The sequence below is a fragment of the Coturnix japonica genome, chromosome 4, assembly GCF_054131305.1.
Source record: "Coturnix japonica strain WE chromosome 4, WE-NBRP24, whole genome shotgun sequence".
In the NCBI taxonomy this organism is placed as follows: Eukaryota; Metazoa; Chordata; class Aves; order Galliformes; family Phasianidae; genus Coturnix; species Coturnix japonica.
The window spans coordinates 50,632,360-50,647,726 of NC_140666.1; the positions used below are offsets into that span (position 1 = coordinate 50,632,360).

The window sequence follows — 15,367 nt, forward strand, 5'->3', positions numbered from 1 at the left end:
AGGAGAGAGCTGTGGCAGCATGCATCCCATTCAGCACCACTACCATGAGCTTGGTATTGGCAGGAGAGAAGCAGATCCCTGCCGCTGAGTGGCAGGCCATGCCAGGTAGCCAGCACGGTGAGATGCTCACAGTTATTGCCTCTCTGCAATTGTCAGTCTCTAGTCCTCTAGTCTCCCTCTCCCACATCTGATTACATCTGTCACCAAAGACATTTTCCATGTCAAACCCTTTCGTCCCACTCATGGAGGTCCTCATCCCTGGCACTATAGCTGCATTTGCGTGATTCAGTACCCAGGAACACTCTGATGCTGCTATGATCACATCATCTGACATCTCAGACTAATTCAGGTATAGCCATACAGCCCTCCACTGTGCAAGGAGATGATGTGGTCGCTTTTAGGGCCTAAAAGTCATTACTATGTCAGTACTTTGACATCTTGACATCAAGGGCTTGAAATTAGAAAAACAAGAATCGTCTGAAACCAGTTCAAGGTTACAAGGGGTGGTTTCCCCCAGATTATCAGATCTGTGTTCAGGAAATCTGTGTTCCACCTTAATGTGTATTACCTGTGGGAGGAAACTCCATACTACAGCTAACCTACTGATAAAACGAGGTCTAAATTGTTCCTTTTTCCTTGTATCTGCCTGCTTTATCCATGAACGAACGTTCAACTGTCCAGGCCAGGGAAAGTCTCTCACTCCTTGTTCAAGCCAAAACTTTTTACAATGACAACATCATCTGCACTGGGGCCTTTAGGCATCTCTGTTACAGAAATAACAACAAATTTTATCCAGAGGAAAAAGGCAAGGAATTATGTATGGTTTCCCTGAAAGCACTATGGTATGCTGCAAAGACATTTCTTGCCCTCCTGTAATGAAACAAAAAATGGTACAACACTGAATCCCAAATGTGCTCTTCTTTCAGTAATGTAATATTACAGAACTCGAGAGAGGCAACTGATGTTTCTTTCCTTTCATTTATTTTCTCTAAAGATAGTTACTCAGCTCTGTGAGTTGGAACTGGATGTTCTATACTGTTGATTAAATAATCCAATTAGTCCTGGGTTTTAATCACAAAATATTCTTGTTGGAGTATATTTGGAATACATTCTTATAATTCTATTGGCAATTTCGCAGACGATGAAGAGAAGTAAGTTGGAGAAGAAGGTTTGCCTTCTGCCTGTACCCAACAGTATTGCATTTTCTGACAGCTGTAGGCTCTTCATTCCCAGAAATTACTCTACTTTGTCATCCTTACTCCAGGGAGGGAGAAATTGTGTCAGAAATGGAAGCATGAAATAGGGAACTTCAATAGATGGAGCAATTCCAGGAGGGAATTCTGCACTGAATGAGTCATCACCAGACCTCTAGGTCACTGCTTGTATATGTGTATAAACAAGTGCAGACTACAGGAAAAAAGATGCTTCTTATACCTCTCTAAGAGCATGCATATTAAGGTCCTGATCAGACCCTCTGCTCTCACACATGGGAGTAACCTACTCTCAGCTGCCTTGTTCAGAACATCTTGTGAACAGAGGTTTGTTAGTGATATTCTTGGCATCATCTACAACAGTACCTGGTGGTACCAACTCTGTTAGCCTAACTTTAACTGAATGCAAAATATACTACATAAACAAAGAAGCACCCAGAAGTGCTGGGAGTCAGACGCACACTTGTCCTCTTTGCCCATTACCAATCAATGCCCTTGCCATGTTATTTGGGTCAGGAAGGACAAGCTCGTTCCTCTTCTTTCCCTCATCCCCACCTATGGGATCTAAGAGAAGAAAGGAGAGCAGCAAAACTTCATAGCAGTGTCTGATGCTTACCCCTGGCCATCTCTGAGGGAGGTTTTCTCCCAGTCACCTAGGCCTGATGCTGTGACCCATCACACACACTGTTTGAGCTGTTACTCCAGTGCATGGGAACTAGTGCATGAATGCAGCTCCTGAGCTGCAGATGAATTTGTGAAAGTACTCAATGAAGCAATGCAATCTTATTTGTACATCTGGTACAGGCCAGAGAAAAATAATTCAGTCAAAGCTAAATCAACAGGGGGTTACAATCATTCCTTGATTAAAATTTGTGATTTTTAAACAGACATATCCGGTGCATTGAGAACAAAAGGTAACACACATTCATTAACTCACATACAGAATCTCAAAGTACTGTCTTTCAACTCAGTAATAAATCAGAACTGACATTTAATAAAGTCAGCCTCCCAGCGTTACTCATTTGATTATGGTCACAGCGCTTCAGGAAAGCTGCTAGTTGTTTCTCGGTCACTTGTGTGTTCAGATACCAGTGACTGTATTTTCTCTTTTTTTAACTGCAGTCTTGTCTCTCTCTTGTTACTTTCCTCCAATGGCTACATTTGACTGGAAGAAAGGAACTGTCATCCAAGATATAGAGATTTCAGAATTTTTTAAGTTGGGGTGAGAGTAAGACGTCTTAGAACCACTTGTAAACAGAACACTGAGAAATATTTTCTTCATACATTTTCTTTCCTCCTTCATTTCAGTAAAGTTGGAGCTGGTGATCTGTGCTTACATTTTGTTATTAGTCAAAATAGGAAATAGATGCATGAACCTTTCTGAAAATAAACATTGCACCTTTCTCTTAGAAAGACTTTATAATTACCCACTGAGAATCTGACCAGATACAACATAACAGAAGCAGTGGAACACGGAATAAACTGTTTATATGAAAATGTGGTGTCCTATCTATAAGAATGCTAACAACTCATGGGGGTATCGATAGATAACACAAGAAGTGTATAATAAGCTTTTTGTCCAGAAACTTGCTTGCCTATGATTTGGTGTGTGATACATAATGCTGTGGGCAGATGTCTAGAGGATTTGCTTTTTAGAGTGTTAAGGACACAAATGAATGGTAATTGTGGCTTCTCTGTTGTAATACAATTGAACAAAATTGTCTAGTATTTGGGAGAGCACTTCTCAGATGTCTTTGGTACTTGCACAGAAACCATTTGATTTCCTGTTTATGGATATACGTATACATACTTATCCATATGCATATACATAAATATCTATAGCATACATATACATAAATATCTATGGCTCCTGGTGACTTTATTGTTGAGGCTGAATCACAACAGACTACCTTTCTCTGTAACTACAGCACTTGTTGTCTCATCTGAAACCTTATATTAAGTACAGAAAGATAGTAAGAGAGATTCCAATGAACTGATTTCCATTAAATCACCGTCTAGGAGCAGGAATACTGTCAGCTGCACAGACTCTGCTTCAGCACTAGGGATGGATGTGGAAGGGATCTGCTTTCCTTCCTCTTCCCAGCCAAGAAACAGGAGGGGAAGAGAAGATGCATGGGGCCACAGGGTCCCCAGAGAGACTCTTAAAAGTCTCATGATTTTCCTTCGTCCCTGCCCCCTTGTCAGAATTTCCCCTATTACCACTACGCTTAGTGGCATTAGGATGTTTGAGCTATTTAGCTGTTTATAGCCTTGTTGTGAAAGATTCAAGTAATGTTGCCAGTGTCACCTTTACAGCTCTGCCACCAAGGTCCCTCAGTGCCCTGACACAGGAATACTGAAGCAGAGACTCACAAAATAGTTGAACCCAAATTCTAAGGTTATCTCCACTAACTTCAGGGTATAATCCTACACTTATAGGCTAAGTAAGTTCCTCTGCAATTCCTGCGCTGCAAATTGGAGCCTTAACATTATTATTATTTATTATAACAATGAAAAATGAATAGAAATTGTGAAAATTCTTTTTTCTTTTTTTTTTTTTTTTCCTGGAAAAGGAAGCACTGCAAGGAGATGTACATATAAATCTAAATACAAAGAATAATGTATTAAAATGTCAGTATGATTTTTCCTAACATTAAATGTGTATCAGGAATCTTTTCAAGGGTACTCACTTCAAAGGGCTGCACGAGTTTGACTCACACTCTGTTTTTCTAATTTTATGCCATTCATATCAAAATACACTAAAAATGCAATAAAACTTTGCAGCTAAAGAAGTATAAACACATCCAAGGAGCATATGATGCTCTCACACCTCTCTCTTCCCATATGTATATATTTATATTAATGGCTTGCTTATATAGTGCCACTTTTATTCAGGATCAACATATTCTCCCTCTTTTTTTTTTTCTTCTTCTTTTTTTTTTTTTTTTTTCATCCCAAAAATGCATTTTATATTGCTCTTCACTCAGCCCTTGCTGAAGAGAGGCATCCCTGACCAAAGCACTCATGGCCACAGATAGATAAGGGCCTATTCTTTTCTGGAGTACTCACTCATTTGTCACAATGCTTATCTCACAGCTGTCACCTCACGTGCAACATCCGTGCTCCACATAAAGGATAAATGAGCACTAAGAGTCCAGCAGTTTGCTAGACAACAATGGGAGAGGGGAAATTGGGAATGCATGGTTATCAGATGGTTAGCATTGCTGATGTTTGAAACAGGGATGCTTCCCTACCAGAACTGCAGACCATCTAGGAGGTGGTATTGCGATACAAACCCTGTTTCCCTCCCACTAATATGTAACATGGTGGGAGATCAAAGTTCACAACGTACAACCACTGGGCAGCTAAACATGGTTGCCTGCCCTTCTTCACTCTGAGCAGGACTATATTCCATAAAAGCTTCTCTCAACTTATGTCAAAATCCCTGGGCTGCAAGAATTAGGGATAGAAAAATCTGACCTCTAGTCATTTCTCTATCATTGTGTAGAAGTTTTCATATCGTGTCTGTTTGAGCAGGCTCCTCTGTATTACATGCTTGCAAGATTATACATAAATACTGTTCATACTCTTCTTCTCTTTTTTTTCTTCTTTCATCCCTGCACAGTTGTCTCTTGACCATCTTTCTTTACTATCTCTGCACAACTGTGAACACAATGGCTCCTGCTTGTGTGATAATGCAAGTATTAAACAGTAGGAACAATGATAATAATGACATCAGCATTGCTAGTTATTTAACATTACTGCAGTTTTCCAGATTTCAAACATGTAAATGAACCTGCCTGCATACATGGAGGTGCCATGCTTTTGACCATAACTCAGTTGTGCTTGTGTCTTGCATTGCTTTATCTTAACTAGCTGTTTTCAAGGACAGGGTTGCAATTACCTACATCTTCAGTGAACTCATCTTAAAAATAATGCTGACCAAATAAGCTAGTGATAAGGTCAATTAGTTCTCAACTTGATTAGGTCAGACCACAGGCTGCAATGCTTCCAACTATATCACCACATACATGCTTGTTGAAAGTGCACTTAAGAGCTATAACTCCAGCTTTATGTCTCCTAGGGGCTTCCTTTGCAAACCCCAACATCATCTCAAGATCACGGAAATGCAGTTCTGTATTTTAGGAATCTTCACCAGGAAGATCAAAGGACTTACTTACAACCTAAAGATAAAGGGGTCAGAAAAGGGAACACAGGACAAACTTGAGAAAACCAGTCCAAGAGAAAGCAACACTGAAAGCTCCACAAGAGCCTCAATGCCTGAGCTGATAGCATCTTCTTGTAGTAAGCCTTCTTACAGTCCAGTGTTGGAAGAGTCAAATCAGGGAGGTTATTCCCTTGACATAGTGCTTCAGGCTGTTGGAGTGATCTTATTTTCTCCCCTAAGAAGGTAAGTTCTGCTTTTGCCTTACACTTCTGAAAGTCCTTTTTTGAATGACAGTACCCTGTTGAAACATGTTTCTCTTTTTGTCTTGCCTGGAGATGTGACACCCACCTTTAGGGTACTTTTGTTAGGTTAGGGCAGTTCTTCATATTCAGCATTCTCTCCAATACAGCATACCTGCCAGCTAATTGTTCAGTGGGCATTACAGACACATAATGTTCTTCCATGTTTTGTCTTCCTTTAATACATACTTAATACATGTTTGTGTTTAGGGCCAACAAAACATTGGTAACTGGTGTTTTTATAGTTGTGTCAAAGCAATCTCCTGAATATCATGCAGACTAAAACCTAAAGGTCACTGAGCACATGCCTAGAAAAAATGCTGCCCCAAATGCATAAAAGATACTAGAAATGAGACCTTGTTTAGGATAAAGTTACTTTCCAGAAGCCAAAAAAAAAAAAAAGTTCTGTGCAACTCAAGGCTGTTCCCTCTTGTTCTGTAGCTGTTACCCAAGAGAAGAGGACAACATCCACCTCACGATAGCCTCCTTTCAGGTAGCTGAATAGAGACATAAGATCGCCCATGAGCCTCCTGTTCTTGATACTATAAGATCAGTATAAGCAACCTGTCACACATATGGAGAAAAATGATGCCACAGTGGCATCACATCATCACATACAAAGTTTTTGTTTTCTCTTTCATGTGGTCACAATGGGAGCATCCTTACAACTTTTAAAGATCTTCATTTTCACTTTTCCTGTGTTCAGGAGAGCAAGGAAAGGACATTGCTCTGCCTCTGAACTCAGGAGCCACAAGGAAATTTGCTTTCATGGATCGTTTTTCATCACAATCATGAAATGAGAAGACAATATGCTCCATGCTTTCTACTCAGTCACGGTGATGACATCATCCTGAATAGCTTTAAAGGTGACTGAAAAAAGAGGGAAAGAGTACTGCCTGTCAATAACTTGCTTTGTTCCTGCTAGAAATACAAGTAGAGTTGCAAAGAGCATCTGCAAAGAGCGTCTACAAAAAGCATGAGCAGCACCAGGACAATGCTGGAATTTGTTCTCTTTGGAAAAAATATTTGATGATATATCAACAAATGACTAGTACTCATTAGGCTTAGTTTTTCCCCATGCACCTTCCACTGCCTGTCAGCACAACTGAGTTAGACTACACAATATTCCTGACTCTGGGGGCCAAAGTATTGCTTCAAAATCTGATGCAGAGGGAGCCTTGCCACAGGGGACTTCCTTAATCTCTTAATTAAATCAATCTATTCTTGATATCCAACTTTGTCACAAGCTGGTTTTACTGCAGAAAAACCAAAGGAAGCTATTTCTTACCTCTCAGAACTAGCTTTTCCTCCACTCCAGAGACATCTCATAAGTTAGAGTTGTGAGTATGTTTAAGTTTTATGGTCACATCACATGCCCTCATTTTGCTGACCAATTCAGCAGTAGGCCCTGAATATAGATGGACTGCATTAAAAACATGCACCTCCTTTTGTCTTCTCAAAAATAAATCCATCACTTGCCAGTATCTGTAATGAGGACTCGATAACTCATGTTCAAGTTCTCAGCACTTCAGACTATTGTGTCAGCAGTGTGGAGCCAGTGCCTTCTGCAGAACTGAGTATGTACAGCAAAGGCTTTCCATCACTGAAGGAATAACTTCTCATTTGCTGGATCTTTGTTCCCAGCTCTCAGCACTCGCAGTGACTGAACATGGGGCTTGTAAGTGCACACAAGACCTATTCCTGTCATACCAAAAGTTAACTACTCTGGAAGCAGGTTTTCACAGACCTGATGTCTTTGGTTTGTTCCTTTTGGCAGTCTCCTGTGAAGAGGCAGAAATCCAGCTGCTCAACTCTGTTCTCACACCTGCAAGCCTCAAGCAACGTACAAGAGTTCTACTCAAATCAGTCACTCACCCTATGCTCTGCCTGTGTCCTTTGCAAAACAAAACCAAACAACAAAAAAACAAGAACAAGAACAGTCCTTCATGACCATGAAATTTCAAATATATATATACAATTAAATGGCTAACAATTTTTTATTGTAGTCCTGTGCAAACCATAGCAGTAGTGCCTATTTGGAGTCTTGAGAGAAAGCGGAAAGCCCAGAAGAGCAAAAGCTAACCTTAATTTCACATCGTCTTCTATTACCCTGTAAACTATATCTTCATTTTTTTTGTGAACTTCATGTTTGGGCCCTAATGAAATAAACTTAATGAAACGTGCCTGGTCCCAGTAGTTCCTCTGAGACTATTCATGGTCAAAGCTACACATGGATACAAGACCCTCCACCACCTTTTCTTTTAGCATTATTTATCAAGTTAACCCAGCAGATACTAAATTTCAGGAAAGAGTCATTATATAAACATCTACTTAGATATTTCACCAAACAAGTATGAGTCTCTGGGACCGTGAAACACTGTAGATCACAGAGCTGAAATAAACAGACTTTACACTTTCTAAATAACAAGAAAAGTGAAGAAAATGCAGCTGGAATAAAACAACAGAAGCCAAACCCTATATTCAAACAGTACTGAGCAGCTACTGAAATCAGTCGTTTTTTGTTTTATGAGTCTAACAAGGCCAAATTCACCTTGGAGAGCAGACAACGTGTTTACTATGCTGTCTAGACACTGCAGAAAACATAGTACCATAACCACTAACCAGAAAATGACTGTTTCCTGCAATAAATATGCCGCAAAGAAAAAAATATAAAAAAATCCTCTCTTGTATACTTGTATATTGCAGCACACATCAAGGGTTGAAATGCAGGTCCTTTAATCATCCTGTGCACCTTCAGGAGCTGCCTGCAGCTTGTTTGCTTGTTTTAACTTCGTTTTCATGTTCCATTAGATGCATGGCTTCTTTTGTTTGGTTGGTTCAAACAAAAAAAATTTTGGAAAGAAGGGAAGATTGATGTCAGTGTGGTAGGATGACAGTAGGCCAATAAACAGACAGCAGATGAGCACCAGTTGATTTCTGAGCTTCAGAGAACTTGTCTAATGAGTTTTCAACTGATACAAACTCAGGAAGTCTATTATATAAGTTATTTCCCTTCAAAAATATTTCTCTCAACAGATGATTCCCAGAACAGACATCGAGCTCACAGCTCTCACATGTGAAGCTCCAGTTGCATCTGCATGATTGGGACCCCCTGTATTTTTTGCCCCAAAATTAGTACTGAGAATAGTGATGAATTTGGGCAGAACTCACTGAGCTGTTCCAGCACATAAAGAGCAGCAGGAAAAGAGTCAGCAATTGAAACAAACATCAAAAGATGTTATTTGGACATATTCACTCTGAAAACATGAACTTTGGAAATGCCAAAAACATTCTTCACATGATGTTTGCTGAAGGAACAGTTTGTGTGGTCATTTTTTTCTGTACTTTAAAATTTAACAAACTCAGATGGAGAAAAGGCTAAACAAAAGGGATTTGGGAACTCTAAAGGATCGCTTCAAAGGACCATGAGCTGAGTGAAAAATGCTGGTTGCTTCCAGCTGAGAGACCAAGGATTTGGGGGGCATGAAGAAAGAACATGAGACAGAGGGAGTGTTCACATGATGTTAAAAACACTATAAACTTTTAGAAATCCTGTATGATAGAACAGTCCCTTTCCTCTTCTCCTGCAACCAGTTTACTGTAGCCAGTAGGAAAGCCACAAACAACATACGTATCTCTGTAAGCTACTAGTATGTTCCTTCAGGAAGAGTGCCCTTTTCAGGGTCCCTTGAGGAATGAGAGCACCAAGTTCACCATACCTGTTTCTTACAAATGCTATTGAGACTCTGTTTGGCCTCAGTTCTGCACTGGGGCAGCCTTGAGCATGTGCCTTTCTGCACACAAATGTCTCATTGCATAGAGCCTGAGAAGTGGAGTTATAAAAACAGTGTCAGTCTCTTGACCTCTGCTGAGGTTTCTGTGGTCAAAATCAGCTTCTGAAATCCTTGTGATATAGCCCCGCGAATAAATTGTTATATAAAGAAATATATGTGCATTTGTTTTTCATAGTTACATTCATGCATTTATTTGTCCAAGTGCAAAAGGTATTAGAGAAACAGCACTGCTAGATACAGGTAAGCAAAACTGGATTGATGGTGTTTGTTTTAATCATGATGGTGAGCAATTAGAAAAAAACAGGATGGGACGCAAGACAGTGTGAAGCTTGTCCAAAGGAACAAACTAGAATGTACTGGACAGGACCACTGTGGGGTATCTCCAAGCTCCACAGAGCTCTGCCACCCTCAGGCAATAATGCACGGAGGTTGGTGATATCTTCCCGGGCTTCTTCAGGTAGAGGCAGAAAGTCTCTGTCTGAAACTACTGCAAACTACCCTGACTTCAGTGAATCCCTGAGAAAGGCATATATATGGATTTGTTTTTTTCCCTTGGTGGTGTCTTGGCTTCCTTGCAGCCCTAGACATCAATGTTGGAGGAAAGCCATACAGATGAGTAGCCTAAGTCTACTTTCTCTGTCAGGAAGTAAAGTAAAAAAGGATCTCTTTATGACAGCGTTGATCTCCTCAGTGACCTTTTACTGAGCACCTGTCCTTTCCTGAGACAGAGAATTAGTTTCCCTTCTATTCTTGGTTTGAAGTGATAAGCTTGTTCCTTTGCCCTGGGACTGGACAATGGACAAAATCAATTCTCATTTAAGAAGCTACAGCCGTTTGCCTTTTCCTTTTCCTGCTGCCTTTATTGATCCCCTGAGCTCTCAGAAACACTATCAATTCTGCTGAAGCCCAGCTTTATTTGAAAAGGAACTTTGATGATGGCTACAGTTCCTGAGAAAAGTGTCCTCTGTAGATTCTTTGCTCTTCTGAGATCCAAACGAAGGCCATTTATCCCATCTGTGATGGCCTGCAGAGAGACTCTTGAGTTTGGAGCCCTGTGCCATGATTCTAGTGAGTTCTTGTCACTGTGACTCTCACCACTCTGAATCAACAAAAGAAAAGGGAAACGTACTCTGGAGAAGAAAGAGAAACATGACAGCTTTTTCCCCGGATGGCATTTTTCAGCCTCTGATTCCATGACTGTCAATTGCTTTGAGATAGTCAGCATGTCTGTAGCAACCTTTTCAGACTGCCCGTACATCCTCCCTGTCTCATAACACGTTCTGGATTAGCATAAGAGATTGGAGCATTAGCTACCTCATACTAAAACCCCCAGTGCAAATGATATCTAAAACATTTTTCAGTCTTTACATTAACATAAAGGACTATACAGGGTGGGAGAAAGCAGAACATTAAGCCCTCATAATCGCACATATTCCTGCTCTTATGCATCACTGTATACTTATTTCCCATTCTATTGTCTCAGGCCACTTAGATCTTAACAGATATAGCAGGATTTTTGTTGTTGTTATTCTTTACTTGGTAACTTTCTGTTCCTGCAGAAACAATTGTAGTCCATTAATAGACTTGTAGATTAGATGTTGTGTCTAAATTCAACTGGGACTGGAATCAGAATGATATGGTTGAGCTCTTTCCAGCATAGATTAATCTAGTGTGAATAGACTGGAAGAAAAAAGCGCCTACATAGATGATATCAGTCATTCTGGAAGAAGTGCCTGCCTGCTCAGCAGAATGATACCTCTGTGGTCAGTAATTATGGGAGTCTGCAGCTCCACATTGCCCAAGCACTCCATGTGACCATGCAGAGGGGTAGAAGAAAAACTGCATCATTTAGGGTTGTAATGCAAGCATTGCCAGGACAGGTTTCTTGTGCCAGAGGATACTCTACTATTTAGCTCCAAGCATGCTATATATATATAAAACTTAGAAATAAAGCACCAAGTGAAAGTACCATATAGCCTCCATCTTCCTGCCACATGTGTCCCCAACACAAAGGGAAAGATGATGGATCAACTGAGCTGCCTGCAATTGTGCTAGCTCTGCTGTTGCATCTACCTGAAAAACTTAGAATCACAGAACCAAAGAATCATTAAGGTTGAAACAGACCTCTCAGATCATCCAGTCCAACCATCAACTCATCCCCAGCATGTCCACTAACCGTGCCCCTTAGTGCTCCATCCACATGTTTCCTGAACACCTCAATAGATGGTGATTCCACCACCTCCATGAGCAGCAGTTTCAGTGTATCACCACTCTTTCCGAATACCCAGACAGAACCTTCTCTGGTGCATCTTGAATCCCTCTTGTACTGTTGCTGTTACCTGGGAGAAGAGGCCAACCTCCACCTTTCTACAGCCTACTTTTAGGGAGTTGCAGAAAGTGATAAGGTCTCCCCTGAGCCTCCTCTTCTCCAGATCAACCAATCCCACCCAGTTCCCTCAGCTGTTCCTCATAAGACCTATGCTCAAAAAAAAACACACCACCAACAACAAAAAAAAAAAAACCACAAAAAACCAACCAACCAACCAAACAAAAAAAACACCAACCAAAACCAAAAAGAAAAAACACCCAAAACTTCTTGTATGTCCTTCTTGTATCCACTGTTACCTGTACTCATGAATCTTTCCTTCTACTTGCATTTACCGCATGCCACTGGGGATATTTCAGGAGGAAGTGTTAGAACTTTCAGCCTCAGCTGATGAAAGATATGAGTCATATCAAGATGCAGCTGTGGATACACAGTTCATCCAGATGGGTCCAGACTCTCAATACTGAACTCCTGTCCTGTTTTTAAATCTGACAATTTTCCTCCATCTGATCTGCATTAAGGATCATCTTAAAGCCAGTTTCTTTATACAAACGAAATAAGCCATAGCCTTTGTTTTTCCCAGGTGATGTTGTCCCAGGAAAAAAAAACCCCAAAAAAAAACCCAAAAAAACCCCACAACTGGGAAATTACATCACGTGCCTGAAGCTCACACCATCATTCTGAATTTATTTATAAACAAATCTACAGAATATAGTCCATTGCATAAATCTCCAGACATGCTTCTAGCCTTAAAAACAGGGCCATGACTCTTTGCAGTGCGAATTCGTTGCAGATTTTCTCCAGGCTTCATGGATAAAAACTCTGAAACTGGCAGAGAACATTAAACTAATATCAAAAGCTCAACAAATTCCTGCAAGTGAAAGAAGAAATACTGTGTATAGATTATCACCTTGAAGGAGCTCTCTGCCCCCCCTGTTGTTTCTCTCCAGACAACCTAGTCTGGCTTTCTCAGACCTTACTTGCAAAAGCCCATGTTCTGCTTTTGCTAGGTTGTGATGGCTGTTTCCAGTTGTAACTGTGATTGTATGAGCTCATTGAAATTGTTTTGGATCAAGAAAAAACAAAAGAGCTGGTAGCAGTTCAAAGCTACTATAAAATACAGACTTCTGGTGCTAAATGCAAGCCAGTCCTAAAACTGTAGAAGCTGTCACTGACTGAATGAGGTTTCTCTTCCAGACTGTTCATAACAGCACAATAGCTTCTTGTTTGAAAGTGGGCACTAAGCTTTTATAAAATAATCATCAGTACTTCTAGAATTAGAAAATACAAATGATGACCTTGATTCCCTGCCCAAGTGTACAAGGTTCACTAAGCGGATATTGGTAATTAGCTCTGATTTTTACTACAGCTGAAACACATTAATTATTTAATAAGTTTTGAAGTGCCTGAATGCGCTTCCTTCTCAATGAAAAATTTATGCTAAGGGGCAATCAACAGTCTTCTCTGTCCAGTCAATAAGAAGGTATTTATATACATATGAAAACAATGTTAAGCCATGGGGATGCATTAGGGATAGTAGTGTGCATGAGAGGAGGTCTCTCATTTTCTCTCATTTGAAATGCACAAAGCAAGTGCTGAGTTGAAGTTAGCAATGAAATCTAAGGAATGAGCTAAGAAACTTGGAGAACATATTGGGAAAGATTTTTCGAAGATTTCCATTTTGTGTTTAGATCCAGTGCATATGTAGAATCACATAGAAATAAGCTTAAAGGTGCTAGGAGCTAACAGTGTTAAAGGAAGTATTTGGCTCAGCAATTAGCAAATAGAGAGAGGTTTTCTGCTAATTAAAAATAAAACGTCCTTGCACTTCCTTCTCCCTAACATAATTCAAACAAACTCTGCAGCTAAACATAAATGTTTTTTGGCAGCAAGAAGCTTAAGCTTCTCATTTGCCTATCAAGGTCTGTGTAGTTTTATGCTCCAGCTGCAGCATTTTAGGAAGTGATTAGCTATTCATATCCTTTACACTCAGGAGAATGCCCTGGCACCAGCTTAGGGCAGCTGAAACAGACAGAGGGAAATGCTGTGTTCTACTTGGGAGTGCACTCCAGGTCATGTAGGCCTTCAGGGATCCACAGAGCTTGAGTGCCACAGCCATAGTAGATAAACCACTCAATGCCCCTCCTGGTTGAGCCCCGATAACTCCTGCAAGAGTAGGTGAGGTGTATGCAGCCTGTGCTGTGTCAGGTAGCTCACAGTGTGGGTGTGCTGGATCTCTACGCTGGTTTTAGAGTAAATGGACAAGTAAAGGGTAATGGAATCCTTTTACACTATGAAATAGAAAACCACTTGGCTTAGAAGTCCTTTGGCAGGAAGAGCATACCCAGGAAATTCTATTATATAATCTGTGTTGGTTTTTTTTTTTTTTTCCCCCATACGCATTTGCTCAGGTATCTGCTCTTAGTGATAGTTATAGACAGCATGATGAGGACAAAAGAGCAAACCCAGTATGGCCATTACCGCATCCTAACTTTTACTGGAAAGAGCCTACACATGCAGAAGTAAATTCAAATCAAGGCACTACCATAAAATTATATCCTGATTACAAAATACTGAAGACTTCAAGCAGTGAATGGATGGGTCATACTCCTAAAGCCACATTAAGCAAACCTCAAGCTTTGATAACTACCCAAAAGTTTCTCCCTGGAAGAAGTGTCTTTCCTGAAAGTCCCCATTTCTACAGACAATGTAATGCATGTACATTTTGTCTAATTTCGACACATCCACACACAGTTTTTGTTATACAGCTCTGATTCTGGAACTTCATGTTTCCATCCATACTGTAAGCAGTGAACAAGTTCTGAGTTAATTTTTACACCGAGTTTCATTAACATGCAACTACTACCAGCAAAAACCTGATCAATAAAAATTAAAACACAAATAGAGGGCTCACTTGCTTGAAGCTAAGATTGTTTCTCTTGAAATGTTCAATATTAATTCCTTCAGTAACTGGGGCAAACAGCTGCCTTAACAAGGCAAGCTATTTTGAAAAGACCTTTATGAAAAGATTTCCAACTTTAAAATACATAAAAACAGCGCTAAACATAACAGGTGAAGAAGGGATTCCAACTTCACATTTGGTAAAGAGAGAAGCAATCTGTGGAAAACCCTCTGCCTAGAACTGCCATGCCGATGTGTGAGTAAGCAAGATGAAGAAAGAGGTATTTTGTATCCATCACTGTGGTTGCACGAATAAAAGAGAATAAACGATGTTTTTGTTTACCTGTGTTTAGAAACAGGATGTGTGCTCTCTCCATTGGGAGAAAACAAACCAGTCACTTGGGCTTCAGATTAACTCTGGAAATCTTGGCCACAGGAACAGCAAATTTTCCCTGCTTTCTACCACTGCCAGCCAGCTTTCCAGCAGTACTGTCAACGTGATGTGAAATGGGACTTCACTTCTAAAAAACATACGTAATTTACCCAAGAAAAGTAGAGCTGTAAAAATTTCTTATTTTGCAAAGCTCATCTTCTAACAATTTAATTTAATTAGGTCAGGAGAGAATAGGCAGCAGCAGCAAAGCAGATCTAGCGAGATCTTTCCTAAC

At 40.2% G+C, this 15,367-nt stretch overlaps 1 protein-coding gene across 13 annotated transcripts in view; it reads left to right on the top strand.

The window, feature by feature from the left end:
- The window catches only part of LOC107313496 (uncharacterized), a 190,344-nt gene that overhangs the window by 173,308 nt on the left and 1,669 nt on the right, over window positions 1-15,367 (top strand). For 6 of the 13 annotated variants that reach the window (XR_014945363.1, XR_014945367.1, XR_014945365.1 and 3 more), the window contains one exon: window positions 5,358-5,622. The exons of 5 other annotated variants lie outside the window; for them this stretch is intronic. Coding sequence is in view for 3 of the 8 variants with exons in the window: in XM_015861819.3 (XP_015717305.2) it covers window positions 5,358-5,622 (265 nt within the window). In the remaining 5 variants the exon portion in view is untranslated. Of the gene's footprint in view, window positions 1-5,357; window positions 5,623-6,119; window positions 8,357-15,367 lie in introns of those variants that run through there. 2 more of the 13 variants (XM_085545162.1, XM_085545163.1) reach the window with 1 other exon arrangement.